This window comes from Pollachius pollachius (genome assembly GCF_949987615.1).
Source record: "Pollachius pollachius genome assembly, chromosome: 1".
Lineage (NCBI taxonomy): Eukaryota > Metazoa > Chordata > Actinopteri > Gadiformes > Gadidae > Pollachius > Pollachius pollachius.
Window position 1 is genome coordinate 26,022,264 of NC_136934.1, and position 15,881 is coordinate 26,038,144.

A 15,881-nucleotide genomic window follows, 5' to 3' on the forward strand; every position below is an offset into this window, starting at 1 on the left:
CTGGGTTGAGCGCATGCGCTCTACCCAGTTTGTGAGGGATTGCTCAATTCTCGGTGAGGCAGCACTGCTCGCTGCCTCAGCTTGCGTATTTCCCCTCAGGAAAAAGGCAAATTCAGCGATTTTGATAATAAAAATGATTTAAATTATTGGAATCGTACATTAATTACATTTAGACCACAGATCAGTAGACAAATACCAATATATAATATTTTTTTTAATTTTTATCATAATTAGTTTTTTCTTTTCATGATGACAGGTGAGGCTCTGCCTCACCTGCCTCCCCTGACTGCACGTCACTGCCTGTAGTAAATGAACTGTGACACAGAGGAGAAAGGGATTGTTGCCCACGATTGTCTCCCACCGGAGCCCCGCTGTCTGCCGCCCGCTGCCGCGAGGCACTACCGCCACAGAGCACCAGCGCTTCTATGCTGCCCGCTGCAGGAGGCGGTGGTGCCTAAGCGCTGCCCGCTGCCGAGGCGGTGGACCCTCGGCAGCGAGGCTCTGGCGGGAGACAATCGCGGGAAAATCCCTTTCTCCATGTCGTGGTTCAGTCTACTTCAGATTGATGTTGTGGACGTGGAAGAACCAGAGACGTCGGAGAACCCGTCGTGATTCCAAATATCGTCTGGAGGCGCACAGCTTTTGGCCGTGATATTTATTATATGATATAGATATCTATGTATAATATATTATTTAGATATAGAGCTCCAGGTCTCCCGCCGGAGCACCCTGAGTGTTCTAGAATATTTACAGAACACGGCCAAAGGCTGTGCGCGTCTCGCCATTGCGATACATCCACTGTAAACAGAGCACATGGTACTGTGGCCGCAAGCTGCTCAGGGCCACACCCCACCCTCCTCCTTGACCCGCCTCTCTCCTCATTTGTATTAAAGCTAGACACCGAAATGGCGCGTTTGGGGAAAGCTCAATGTGCGACTGGCTCATAGTGGTTGTAATTCTGCACCACGGCTGGAAGGTTGGATGGAACGTCTTCAAATACTTTGTTAGGGGCCCACTAATATCTATATTAAAGCATCCATAAAGTAGCATGCCATGGGACCTTTGAATAATTCATTCAGTATAGCCTATTGAAATAGCTCTATATAAAATCCAAATAAAGTCCAAAGTGGCACACAATTTTTCAATACATTTTAATGTGTACATGTATTTCAGGTATTTAAAAAAAAAACTTCATTTTATTAAACTTTATATAAACTATGATCTTTTACATATGTTCCATGCATTCTCCATACATCCGTTTCACAGTTTGAATTAAGGCACTTTACTTGATCACAAGAAGGAAAAAAATGATGACCCTAACTTATATCAATACTGGCTTTGAATTCTTGTGTTCTATACATTACGTTAAATTGCCATTGAAATTAAACCTTCAATAGCCATTCAACAAGTGGAATGGTGACATTTATGTTTGGTTTGCAACACAATATAAAGATTCAACAAGCATTTCCTAAGCCAGAGATAATAATATAAATGTGTATGTGCAAATTGTATTTCAAGTGCAGAAGAATTTGTTACGGTACCTTTCTCACACATCGCTAAATTATAACACTAATTTATAATCTTGACATCCTGCTCGAGCACAAGGTCAGCATTCTGGCTCTCACTGCAGCTAACAGTATGCGTCTTCTGGACCAGCTTTGTGACGCCCTCCTCCTGATGTCCCCCAGACTCTGGGCCTCGGGACAAGGCACTCTGGGCCAGTCCACAGTGAGCCCTAAGGTCCTTCTGTATAAGGCCACTGCGGAGTTGCGCTTCATCCACTTTAGTGTTGACCTCTCGCACCCACTGCTGCAGCTCTGCCTGGAGATCGTTGGCTCCCTGGTCCAGCTGCTGCTGTCGGACCTTCAGCTCGTCCAGAATGTGCTGCGTTGACTGTGCGGCCCGCTGTCGCTCTGCCCCCCTTTGCCCGGACGGGGCCCGGCTTGACATGTAGTCTTCAAACTCCTCCTGGCTGAGGTTGAGGGCGGAGCCGTCCAGCTTCTCAATGAAGGCCACGGCACACGACTAGAACAGAGGGAACAATGGTTAGGTCTCCCAGACCTGTTCAAAGCATGATGAAGGAGGAGACGGGTGAGGAACTCACCAGGTTGGTGAAGTAGTAGCCGCTCTCTCCAGCCATCAGACTGTGAGGCAGGCCAAAGCGTATCACGTATTGCATGTTGGAGTGGAGGCGGGGCGGGTTGGCCTTCAGGACCACATAGATGAGCCCTGACAGGAAGTCGTCTGCGTTGGCTGGCTCGCTGTTGGAGGTGGACAGAGCTTCGAACACGTGCTGGCTGCATTTGATGACACATGCCAGTTTGTCCTGTGGCGCACGTTTGGCATCCATCTCGATGATGGCTGTTGGTGTAAGGATTAGAGCAGGAAGTTAAAAACCACCAGTAACGTTTTGTTTAAAGGGGACATATTAGAACACCAGGTGTGAGTGTGATAAGCCATTACAAGCTGTTTTGAAAATGTGCCGCTTCTGACATCCCAGGTGGGCATGTCCACCTAGATGTGTGCTGGATAGATCAGTCTACCATCTAGGTGGACAAGCCCACCTGTGATGTCAGAAGCGGCACATTTTCAAAAAGGCTTGTAATGGCTCATCACACTCACACCTGGTGGTATAATATGTCCCCTTTAAGAAGGTTGCTAAATGTATACCATTAATCCGAAACCTGTGATAGCAGGTAGATACGGGTCCTTTGTGATGAGGGTTATTTCATCAGGGAATGGCACACTGAGCATCTGTGGCGTCACCCAGTTGAGGGACCTATGAAGGCCAGATGAAAACAATAGTATAGACCTTTGACGTCATAAACACCAGAGTATAGACCTAGGATGTCATGAAAACCAGAGGATAGACGTAGGACGTCATGAACACCAAAGTATAGACCTAGGAAGTCATGAACACCAGAGTATAGACCTAGGACATCATGAACACCTGAGTATAGACCTAGGACGTCATGAACACTGTGTATAGAAGTGGAACTAGGTCCAAGGCTCCAGACTAACTTTTTTCTCCAGAAAATATTAGGGGCACAACCAGAAATTTTAGGGGCACACACCGTAAGTCAACATGCCAATGTGATTCTCATTTTTTTTCAATGTATTACTGATACATATTTTGATAATAGATGCAGAAATTACAATGTGCGGTTTCAAATTCAGTGTCACATTTTATTGTGATTCTCATCTATACCAACTGTTTCCACGGGAGTGCGCCCGCTTGTCGTGCCGCTTGCCTGCTCGCCTCTCCATTGAGAATGCAGCAGGCGCGTCAAACGCCTCCCGTGTGAAAAGCCCTTTATGGCACCTGAAGTCCTGACCGGGTACCCGACGGGTAACCGGCACATATCGGATGAAACGGGGGAAAAATAATGTACGGTGTCGGTCACGGGTGCGGGTCGGTTCGGACGCCTGAACAGCGCGGGTCGGACGCGGGTTTTGCGATTGCGAGCGAGACTTCTCCTGTGCTGGATGTGTTATTCAGGAGCGGAGGAGTCAACTGAAACCGTCCACAGTGGATGATGTGCTTTTTTTGCACAGCAATCTAAAGCACCAGGCCGAACACCACATAGTGTAATTCCCCGGCGTTCCAACTAATGTGTCTAATTTTCCTTCGGGTGTGGGTCGGACGTCGATATGAATTTATAGCGGGTCGGGTCGGGTGCGGAATGTAATTCGCGCTACTGTGGGAACATGGTTCGGAAGCTGTTTTAAGTATTGCGGATACGGGCGGGTGCGGGTTTGCAAAATGAGACCCGTGCAGGACTCTGGCTCTGGCACACTAGCCGCAGGTCCGCAGAACGACTCAATAGTTTGCTCAGAGACGTTTACGTGCGCTAAATATTTAATCTCTAGGACCCTCCCCCTCCACACATTAGCCACTAACAGTGGCCATTCCCTATCCTCCTCACACTCATTGGCCTGCTACAGATTCCGGAATCATTGAAGCGCCCCTTCCCCGTTTAATCTGTAAAAATTCTGTTATTTCTAAAAAAAAATTCAAGCCGCACACTCTCACATTTTGGTCGCAAAATGCGACCATTTGGTCGCAGTCTGGAGCCCTGAGCCTATATTGTCGAATTCAATTATTTTTCCTTTGCTTTCCATAACGTCCACGGTCAAACTTTTTCAGTAAACTTTTCACAGATACATTGATGTTCCTTCGATTTTTTCACAAAGCGCATAATGAAGCAGTACTACCTAATATTAGAAATGGCCAGCCTGACCAAGCCCCTTTAAGTTGCAAGGGCAATCATTCTTCACTTAATTTAGTTTCAACAGTCTAATGTGGGCAATATTTGTATTTATTCACCGTAACGTGGCATTTAAAAACATGCAAAGAAAAGGCAGTGTTGTGGAGGCTATGATACAGACCGTATCCTCCTTTGGAGAGCCAGGTCCTTCTGCTCGTCATCCACACTGTCATGGCAGAACACCCATTTGTGCAGACGGGTCATCATTAACTTCTCTATGTGCTCCATCATCTGAAGGACTTGAGACTCAGGGAAACCTGCTAAGAAAACCATGTACTTCAAATATATTTGATGAATGGCAAACAGTGAGAAGGGGATATAAAAATCTGGATTAACTCACTGAAGTAAGCAGCCATATTCTGGTAGAAGTCCTGCACAAGGTCAGACTGCTTTTGCACTGGCAAATCCTGTACAAAATTACAATAGTCAGCAGCATTCATAACTAAATTAACACACAGCAATTGCCATAACAAGTTCCCTATAAGGGGTGATGTCTCTGTAGTTTGTTGTTGGCCAAGTCAAGCCCCATAATGTTCCATACCTCAGACAGTACCGTGTGTATGACTGACAATAAAAAAAAATAAACTGACTTCTCATGACTTTCCTGACTGCGCCATTAGAAACATTAGTTGTATGGGATTCAAAGTAACTAAATTTAAAAAAATATATGTTTCCATCTGAATCTCTGAAATAACCCTGGTATAGGTTGTCAAATTAAACTTATAGTCTACATCAAGAAATGTGTAATTGATTTAATTTAATTTCAATTTTATGCCCTTTCAGATTGAAATATAAGATACTAAATTAAGCCCTGTTCACTCCCTATTTCCATTTCTAAGGTCCAGGCGTGAAGTAGACATGACTTAAGCTGATCTGATACTTTTATGTGACGTAAACAGGCTGCTGGCCACTGAACACTGAACAAGCGCGATGTCTGAGCCTGATACCCGGCATCATTAAATACTACTAGCAAAAGCGTTCTTTCAACAATAGTGATTGATTATAGAACATAGCAGGATCAGAGCGCAAGAACACAAGTGGACCGTGACAGAGGTGGAGACGCTCCTGTGTATAGCCCTATCTGTTTATGTTTCGCGTGGATAAGTACGTCACTGCAGCTAAAGAGGAACTTTATTCTATATGGAAACATGACGTGCCTGGAACAAAACGAAGTCGTGCCATGCTAAATTGTGGCGAGTTGAGCTGGTGCTGTCGGTGGAAAAGAGGAATTAGCTACTGAGTGTTGAGTAGCACTTTAAAGTAAGCCTGGTTTCAGTATTACATGGTAGGCTTCGATGGTGTTGAGGAACGCCGTGCAGCGGGACTGCAGCCGCTGGGATGGAGGGCTTCGAAGGATTTTGAGGAAGCCTGTGAAGTCCCCAGGCTCAAGGTCTTGAAATGCTTTCATGGAGTTGGAATGGCTTTCTGTAGACTCTAGATATTAAAACAACAGAGGAGCTTCATTACTTAATGAAAAACAACCCTCATGCATCAGCCAGGTAGTGGAAAATTACCCCTAGGTTTAGGTGGTGAGGGAGTGACCTCTACGTTTACCTGGTGATGGGACTACCTTAATATTTAGGTGGTGAGGGGGCTACCTTAAAGTGTAAGTCTAGCGAAAATTGAACCCAGAGTCATTGTTTTAGCATGAAAACCCATCAAATAAGCCATCAAGAAACCTTTTTCATTGAAAATTGAGTATTAGAGATTGCACGGCGCAATGTTTGGCTTCCATGTTATTGGCTTGGGGCAGTGAGTTTCGCTTCCAAATCGGCATTTTTGAACCACTAATATTGCTAAAAATAGCACCAAACCACTGCAGTAGCATGACTAGGGTCCCTACACATAAAACAAAGCACCAAAAACTTAGTTTGCAATCCTAAAAATACTGTTTTACAAGCATTACCGGTAGGTCCGTGTTTACAGGAAGTCCACAGAAGTCGATTACCGAATGCGCCAAAGTTCGGTTCAAGGACGAAAGTTTTGGAATTTTTATTTATAAATAATATATAGCAAGTGTTGAGACGTAAATTAAAAGGACTTGTATATGTAAGTTACAGTTGCAAAATATTTGTTCGCTACAATCAAGCATGGCACGTTGTTGACAGAAGACGCACTGCACACGTGATTGACGCATAGATTGACCGAATGCGCCGGAGTTCAGTTCAAGGGGGAAAGTTTTGGAATTCATAATTTGTATAATTTACATTTATATATAATGTATAGCAAGTGTTGACATGTAAATTAAAGGACTTACATATGTAAGTTACAGTTACAAAATATTTTTTCACTGAAATCAAGCATGGCAAGTGATTGATGCATAGAGTGAATGACAGCTCAAGCACCGGAGAAGAGGACCCATCTACAGCTTGAAGTCAAGAGAGAGATGGTTTGTGTTTGTGTTTTCCCCGGCTGCGGAAAAAAAATAAAAAGTTACACCCCAAAAAGTTTCCATAGACAATGACCGATCTCTGGTAGACCAGTGGCTTATTGTTTTGAATACGGACATTGAGACGCCAATCGAGATGCTGATGCAGAAGGATCACCATGGCTGCAGTGCTCATTTCGATAAGGACGACTTCATCATTCCTAAAAGAGCTGCTGACCCAAAGAACCCAAAGAAGGTGTAATTGAAGTAGAATGCTATTCCACGAGTGCAGCAAGTGGCTACGGATAGACTTGAGGTAAAGTTGTTTGCTTATTTGTAGTGTTATATATGATTGTTCACAATTGGTGTGGGGGAGGATGCTTCACGAAACAAAGTTATAAGTCCTTGAAGCCCTAACTTCATTAGAGAAAGTGAAAGATGATCTTGTGAGTAGTCCAGGTAGGCTAACCTCAATTTATTGCGCATAAGGAGTTGTGGTGGGAATTTTTTTTTGGAGTTTTCTGTGTAAACCGTATAGAATAAAGGGTCATCCTAACGTTTAACATTGGTGGTCCTATATTTGTGTAATAACGGTAAAAATAAAAATAACATACACCAGTCTTGTACCTGATGATGGAAAATCTGAACTGTAAAATGCTGAAAGCTTAGTATGCAGCATTTGTCTTTTAGCAACATAAACGGATCTTGCTCTGCTGTTACCAACGGGTTATCAACATGTAGGCTACTTTATTCAACTCTCACAACAATTCAGCCCATAGGCGCCGGAACCTATGAGGCCGCGGTTCCAATGGCCACCCCACTTTTCGTGAAATTTCTTCTTTTTTTTTTCCTAGCCCGTATTGATGAACTATTTTGTTCCTTAGTAATGCTTTGGCCTAATATTGTTACTTTACAAACGAACAGAGCTTCGTCTCCCCGCGACCTTATATTGATTGAGTCTAAAACGTTCTCCACGATTCAGACAACGAGAGTTCTACAGCAGGTAGCAATCGCGTTGCCATAGCCCATGGGTAAACAAATGATATACACCACCACACAAGTTAACTAACGATCGCTGTAGGCTTCAATATCATGCAAGCACTTTTTTTTTTCTACATCACAATTGCATGCTTTAATATAATGGTAATACCTACCATTACGATCTTGTTTGGTCTAGTAGGGAATTCGCACAATGGCGCTGCTGCTGCTTGCTTATGGCTGGTTCAGACTACACGATTTCAGCCTGATTTTGCTCCGATTCGTTCGTCGCAGACAAATTTACGAGTCGTACACGATTTTGAAAAGTCGGCGACGAGACAAGGTCTTCTAATGTGACATGCTTGCGATCTGCACTTTTTTTGTCTGCGATGTTCGAAAACCCCACGACGAAAGTTTGGCATGCCAGAAATTTGGGGGAATCGCATGACGTATCCATTGTTGACATGGAGGGAATCCCGCAAACAGTTGGAGCTCACGAGCAGTGTTTACTAACTAGTAAAGAACTAACTAGTAAAGACTAGTACAGATGCGTGGTTGGCATTCATACATGCAGACACCATGCATAATCCACGGGTTGGGTGAAAAAAAGTCCACCCATCTCAGCAAGACGGCCAATTCATCTGTTGTATTGTCATATTATTATGGCATGAAACAAAAAACACAACTGTTTATTACAAAAAACTACCGCACAAAAGATTTTATTTACCGCACTCAAAAACAGGTTCGCGGTGATAACATTTGAAAGGTATGACGTCATTACACAAAATTTCCCAGGGTTGGTCATTCTTGCGTGCTGAACGTTTTGACGGAATTTGACGTGAAAGACTTGCCCGGTTAACCAAATGCTTTAGTAGTATTGGGGGGCAATGCTGCCCTACAATGGCAATAAGAACTCCTGGATTTAGCCAATGCATTGGACTTCTCCTTGCGACGTTTGTTTTATTGTTTGTTGTATGTTATTGTACCATTATTACACAAATATATGACCACAATTGTTAAACGTTCGGATGACTCTTTATTCTACACGGTTGACACAGAAAACGATTGACGTGGTCCAGAAATTCCCACCACAACTCTTTATGCACAATAAACCGAGGTTAGCCTACCTGGACAACTCACAAGATTATCTTTCACTTTCTCGAATGAAGTTAGGGCTTCAAGGACTTATAACTTTGTTTCGTGAAGCATCCTCCCCCACACCAATTGTGAACAATCATATATAACACTACAAATAAGCAAACAACTTTACCTCAAGTCTATCCGTTGCCACTTGCTGCACTCGTGGAATAGCATTCTTCTTCAATTACATTTTCTTTGGGTTCTTTGGGTCAGCAGCTCTTTTAGGAATGATGAAGTCGTCCTTATCGAAATGAGCACTGCAGACACGGTGACCCTTCTGCATCAGCATCTCGATTTGCCTGTCAATGTCCGTATTCAAAACAATAAGCCACTGGTCTACAAGAGATCTGTCATTTTACCACGATGGCAGTCTATGGAAAGTTTCTGGAGTGTAACTTTTTTTTTTCTTCCGCAGCCGGGGAAAACACAAACACGAACCATCTCTCTCTTGACTTCAAGCTGTAGTTGGGTCCTCTTCTCAGGTGCTTGAGCCGTCCTTCACTCTATGCGTCAATCACGTGTGCAGTGCGTCTTCTGTCAACAACATGCCATGCTTGATTGAAGCAAACAAATATTTTGTAACTGTAACTTACATATGCAAGTCCTTTAATTTACGTGTCAACACTTGCTATATATTATTTATAAATAGAAATTACATAAATTATAAATTCCAAAACTTTCCTCCTTGAACTGAACTCCGGCACATTCGGTAATCGACTTCCTCTAAACACGGACCTACCGGTAATGTTTGTAAAACAGTAATTTAAAAATAAACTCTGGGTTTGCAAACTTAGTTGTTGGTGGTTTGTTTTATGTGTAGGGACCCTAGTCATGCTACTGCAGAGGTTTGGAGCTACTTTTAGCAATATTAGTGGTTCAAAAATGCCGATTTGGAAGCGAAACTCACTGCCCCAAGCCAATACCATGGAAGCCAAACATTGCGCCGGGCAATCTCTAATACTCGATTTTCAATGAAAAAGGTTTCTGGATGGCTTATTTGATGGGTTTCCAAGCCAACACAATGACCCTGGGTTCAATTTTCGCCGGAATTACACTTTAATGTTTAGGTGGTGATGGGGCTACCTTAATGTGTAGGTGGTGAGGGGTCTACCTTAAAGTGTAGGTGGTGAGGGGTCTACCTTAAAGTGTAGGTGGTGAGGGGTCTACCTTAATGTGTAGGTGGTGAGGGGTCTACCTTAAAGTGTAGGTGGTGAGGGGTCTACCTTAATGTGTAGGTGGTGAGGGGTCTACCTTAAAGTGTAGGTGGTGAGGGGTCTACCTTAATGTGTAGGTGGTGAGGGGGCTACCTTAATGTGTAGGTGGTGAGGGGTCTACCTTAATGTGTAGGTGGTGAGGGGGCTACCTTAATGTAGGGCTGCTTGATTATGGGAAAAATCATAATCACGATTATTTTGGTCAATATTGAAATCACGATTATTCAAACCATTATTTTTGAGTTTGAAAACATGTATTTATTTAGCATGTCTAACTGATAACTGAGAACTTTGAAATTTCGCCTTAAGAAAATACACAAAATGGTCAAAAAGAAAATGTTCCAATCTAAAATTATATACAGATATGTATCTAGCTGTTCTGCCCTTTCTATTAAACATTCTATAAAAAGAAAAAAAAAATGAAAAACCGATGTTAATTTTGCGATCGTTTGACGCTAAAATCGAAATCGCGAGCAAAATTTGATTAATCGCCCAGCCCTAACTTAGGCCCCGTCTACACGAAGCCGATTTTTCCGTGAAAACGCATAAGTCTTGTAACCGAAAGGTTGCTAGTTCGATCCCCAGCTCCTCCTAGCTGAGTGTTCATGTGTCCCTGAGCATGACCCTTAACCCTAACTGCTCCTGACGAGCTGGCTGTCGCCTTGCATGGTTGAATGCCGTCGGTGTGTCAATGTGTGTATTAACCGATGTAAGCCGCTTTGGATAAAAGCGTCTTTCAAATGCCCTAATTGTAATTGTCTTGCGCGTTTCGGCCGACCGTCCAGACGGAGCCGGCGAATCCGGTGCCCGAAACCGCACATTTCTGAAACCATGTCCGAGGGTGGTTTCAAATCTATCCGGACCTATGCGGTTTCGTTTTAGGATTCGTGTGGACGCCTGAAACTCAAACGATGACGTCATTAGCCCCCAACCAGCTGGGGGACGTCATTTTTTATTTATTATTTTATTTGTATTCTTTTTGTAGCTTTAAATAAAGCCCCTTGATAAATTTAATTACTAACTGTACATTAAAAAGTATTTCTGCTCAATTTAAAAGGTTGAATCTCCTCGTGACTGAATGTTTGTATACAGCGCGCATGCTGTATGCGCGCAGGCTTGATGCTCTCCACTTTTTTCTGTGGAGAACCAGCGCCTTGAATATTTACTACTAGCGTTTCTACAGCTCAATGCAATTTCGCAATGGCTCCGTCTTTACGGAGATATTCCTGGACCGCATAAAACGAAACCGGATCGTTTTCTCCCGTTTCGGCTCCGTGTGGAATGGGCCGAAACCTTAAAGTGTAGGTGGTGAGGGGGGTACCTTAATGTGTATGTGTTGAGGGGACTACTTTAAAGTGTAGGTGGTGAGGGGGGTACCTTAATATTAAGGTGCTGAGGGGGGGGTTACCTAATATTTAGGTGGTGAGTAAGCTACCTTAATATTTAGGTGGTGAGGGAGCTACCTTAATTTTAAGGTGTGGAGGGGAATACCTTTTAGGTTTGGGTGGCGAGGGGGCTACCTTTATGTTTTGGTGGCAATGGTGCTACCTTAATATTAAGGTGGTGAGGAGCTACCTTAATATTTAGGTGGTTAGGGGGCGACCTTCAAATTGAGGTGGTGGGGGAACAACCTTAACATTAGGTGGTTAGGGAGCGACCTTAAAGGGCCTTTGTCATGCAACCAGGTGTGAGTGTGATTAGCTGGTACAAGCCGTTTAAAAATCTGCCTTTTCCTGTGTTTTAGTGACATCACAAGTGGGCGTGTCCACCTAGATGTACGCTGGATAGATCAGTCTACCAGCCTACCTAGTGGACTATAGCAACCGTTGCTCATCAATCCTTCATATATCTGGGTGGACACGGCCTCTTCTGATGTCACTATGGCACAGGAGAGGAATGATATTCAAAGGCTTGTACCAGCTAATCAAACCCACACCTGGTGGTATTATATGAGACCTTTAATATTTAGGTAGTAATATTAAGGTAGCTTAATATTAAGCTACCTTAATATTAAGGTGTGGATGGGAATACCTTTAGGTTTGGGCGGCGAGGGGCCGCCCCAGAAGAGCCTTCTCACAGTGTTGACCCGGCTACCCTTCTCAATACTCTTCTTCTCCTCAAACTTGTAGAAGGAGAGACTTCCTCCATCACTGCTCTGGCTAGAAGTGAGAAACAATGACAACTTTAGGGCTGAGCATTAATTAACTGATTCAAATTGAGCAAAATGTAATCAATGCAACATCAATAAAATAATTCCCTCAAGCATCCTCCAAACTCATGTTGGGCAAAGGTGATAAATTGAGAAACCAGTTTCATACAAATTGAGCTCCAATCTGCCTCTAACTAGAACGTGTGGAGGAGATCAAAGGCCCCTATACACAATAATTACAAATTATTTTTCTTGCATGGAACTCACCTAGTTTCTTGTCTTTGCGTTCCCTCTTGACGGGTTCTCTCTCTCCAGCACTTGGAACAACAGCCTTGCCACGCAGGGTTTCCGTAGTAGCCGCAGGAGTTCGTACACAAGAGCTCTGCTTGGGACACTCGGATCCCCCTCTGCTTGTCGGTCCACATCGTCTGAGGTTCAAACACCACCGGTTACAAACTAAACTGTAATGACATGTGACTGATTAACCCAAATCAGGTTTGTCAAAATCTTTGACTCAAAAACAGGTCATGAAAGGTTAAATTATTTTAATTGTTTTGACAGCAAACCGGTTTTATAGTACAATAGATCATGTGATAATGACTTGGCGCGTCACAGGATCCGCTGTAGAGTAGGCTAGTTGGTACTGAAGGCTTGTAAGTCACAGTACTGACGTGTCCAGTATTCAAATTAAGAAAACGATGTTTATACTGCTTTCATAACGTATATATATGGATGATGCTAGCTTTAAAGAAATCACCACTTCTAGCTACTGGCTGTAGAGTCGATTGAGAAATTCCGTATCCACCGAGCAGACTAGGCTACATCGCACCGGTTGGCGATTAAAACCCATTCCCACCTATAAGTTAACTCGTACTAAATATTAATCGAGCACATATAAAGCAACAACTGACCGTTTGTTGTGGGTGAAGTTTGCGCCAAAAAGTTGTAATTTAGCAAGAACCTACAACCATCAGCGGACAGTCAACTGATATCAGGTGTTGTGACGCCGCCGGTGAACCCGGAAACACTTAAGGAACCAATGACAGACACAACAAGTACATCGATGTTTGTCCCGTTTTCTTTAAAATGTGACGTATTTAAAGTGAATTTAGCATTGGCCTTATGGTCCACTGCTAGTACAACATGCACGCAACGACAACGAAACAATCAATTAAAAAAAGGAAAACTGAATAAAATAGGCTCCTCCCATTTATCGGGTCTCGTTGCTAGGCAACGGGTCGCTATAGAAACTCCTTCGTGTCCACAACGTACGGGGAATTACATACTGTTTGATATAACAAGAAACCACGAATTGAAAGTAATAGAAAATCAAGATTGCTGAAAAGTCAGAAATAAGGTAACGTTAGCAGGCCCACTCTGAATGTCTATAGTTGGATATTCTTGGAGAAGTGTACTAAGGACGATGTCCTACAGGGGACCTAAAGAGCACGGCCCCTTAACGTCTGAAGAGCAAGATTACAACGATGGAGGGCGAGATGATGATGAGGGCCTGAAGAGTAGGGAGGAAGAGGAGCCTGTTGATGAACCGGAGAAGGATGAAGCAAAGACCTCCAAAGTCTACACGGCAGCTGATACTCTTTTAGCGACGGAGGAGTCTTCAATGGGAACACATGCCCTGGTAATTGTTTATACTTTTGTTTTCTATCGTGATATTAAATAAAGCCTTATATATAATTTATAAACGTTAGATATTTACAATATATAAATTGGTCCAAGATAAAGATTAACCCAAAATAACAAACTTTAAATTAAGAGGTTGGCTTTTTAATGACCAGCATCACCTTTGTCATGATTTAGAGCCCCGATTGGTCCTTTGGGATCAATTATACTCTTCCTGTCTTCAATTTGCACGACCGAGATCAGCTCGTGATTCTGTACGCTGGTGCGCATGTTGGCGTCATTTACAACCACACCTCCACCTCCCAGCACCTCCTTCAGGTAAACACATCACATTCAATCAATGGCCGTTTGTGTGTGTGTGTGTGTGTGTGTGTGTGTGTGTGTGTGTGTGTGTGTGTGTGTATTTGTGTGTTTGTCGGTGTCTTTAGTGCAATGGGGGTCATAACTCATGTGTGTGGGTATTTGTGTGTTGGTGTGTGTCTCCAGGGTCATCGGGGTCCTAACTCGTGGGAACATTTGTGTGTCGGGGTGTGTCTCCAGAGTCATGGGGGTCCTACTCCTAACTCGTCTTTGTATTTGTGTGTCGGTGTGTGTCTCTAGGCTCATGGGGGTCCCAACTCCTGTGTGTGTGTGTGTATTTGTGTGTCGTTTTGTGTCTCTAGGGTCATGGGGGTCTTAACTCGTGTGTGTGTGTGTGTGTGTGTGTGTGTGTGTGTGTGTGTGTGTGTTTGTATGTGTATTTGTGTGTCGGTGTGTCTCTAGGGTCATGGGGGACCTTAGGTATGTGTGTGTGTCTTAAGGGGGGCATATGAATTGCATAGGGGGGCACAATTATTATTAGCCTATAGTACGTATATTTTTAATAATCCTATACTCGCGTAGCATATAATCATCACGTTAAACATATCCAACAGCAATATGACCAGGTAGCCTATAGCCTACAACTTCAGTCCTCATAATTTAAAGCAATACATTACATAGAAGCAATGATTATGAATATCCATAAAACACTTGACTACACAACATATTAGATGTAACACCAGAAGCATCTCTCAAACATTGCATTTTAAAGCAGTCAAAAGAGGGATATGCATTGCCATTAGACACACACACACGAATCCACGCACATTAGCCTACACTGTAGCCTACTTTGAGTTGAGGCAGCGATGTACTCTCTCAAGTCCCTCCTGTCAGTACAGCGGGAGGTGGCGTTTCTCCGAGCTGACTCCCTCATCAAGATATACCTCCCACTCGGACTTAAAGTTGTGCGTGAGGTCCTTTTCAAAAGCAAGCTGAATCAGCTGGGCCTTGCGTCTGTGTAGCATACTGCGCGGATGCTCTGAGAAGATGCTTTTGAGCGTGGAAAATGAGTTTTCACAGATTGCTGTTAGGTTAGTTAGGTTAGGTTAAACTTAATTGTCCCCATGGGGAAATTTGTCTTGGGCACAGTGCATAGTTGCTTTTATAACATACACAGAGAGTACAATAAAAAAACAACAACAAAAAAAAGACAGACAAACGTCAAGATCTTAACATCAACAACATGGAGCTTGGTAGACTGTAGGTTAAATTGCGCTTTGCTATATTGTATATACATCTACAGTATGGGGATAAAGGGCAAGTGTTATTATATTGTGTTTAGGGAACGATTTGGGGAAATAATCCAATTGCGATTATTTTGACCAATATTGCGATTGCGATTTAATGTGCGATTTTTATAATTTATTAAGTTCCTTATGTTGTGTATTATTCACCAAAAAATAAATAAATCATTCTTTAGTATGACCAACACAACATTGGAAGCAGTCAACATAAAAACTGCTCTTTCCTTTAGGCCAGGCCGATGTGTTGAGATTAATTTATATTATAAACTTCTTTATTGAACTATTGAATTGTAAAATAAAAAAATAAATAAATGAATCCTACTGATTTCCAGTCAGTAACGGTAACAAATCACTTCATTTTTTTTTATCGCAGCCTTTGCGATTTGCATACCGCGTTCTATTACATCACGATTTCGATTTTAATTTGATTAATCGTTCAGCCCTAATTGTGTTGCATATTGCCCTATTGCACTATAACTAAAACTGAGCTAAAACTAGATCTGCTAAAGTGCTTAGGGC

At 43.0% G+C, this 15,881-nt stretch overlaps 2 protein-coding genes across 4 annotated transcripts in view; one reads left to right on the top strand and one right to left on the bottom strand.

Moving 5' to 3' along the window:
* Positions 1-1,155: 1,155 nt before the first annotated feature.
* LOC307074657 (rab5 GDP/GTP exchange factor-like) lies at positions 1,156-13,130 on the bottom strand. 3 transcript variants are annotated; one of them, XM_079734912.1, is made up of 9 exons: positions 13,029-13,130; positions 12,385-12,545; positions 12,000-12,127; positions 5,551-5,702; positions 4,609-4,675; positions 4,390-4,525; positions 2,685-2,779; positions 2,105-2,361; positions 1,156-2,025 (listed from the first exon to the last, which is right to left on the bottom strand). In XM_079734912.1, exons 2-9 carry the CDS (start codon positions 12,540-12,542, stop codon positions 1,570-1,572), a joined length of 1,449 nt encoding a protein of 482 aa, XP_079591038.1. In that variant the 5' UTR covers positions 12,543-12,545; positions 13,029-13,130; the 3' UTR covers positions 1,156-1,569. The 3 variants fall into 3 exon arrangements, with proteins under 3 accessions (XP_079591038.1, XP_079591036.1, XP_079591037.1); XM_079734910.1 differs by having other exon boundaries at positions 4,390-4,528; XM_079734911.1 differs by having other exon boundaries at positions 4,390-4,528; positions 12,385-12,578; positions 13,029-13,123.
* A 410-nt stretch (positions 13,131-13,540) lies between these two features.
* The window catches only part of cfap251 (cilia and flagella associated protein 251), a gene marked incomplete at both ends in the record, with an annotated part of 52,855 nt that continues 50,514 nt past the window's right edge, over positions 13,541-15,881 (top strand). Inside the window, 2 exons of the mRNA XM_079731249.1 lie at positions 13,541-13,756; positions 13,936-14,076. Of these exons, the coding sequence (XP_079587375.1) occupies positions 13,541-13,756; positions 13,936-14,076 (357 nt within the window). The remainder of the gene's footprint in view (positions 13,757-13,935; positions 14,077-15,881) is intronic.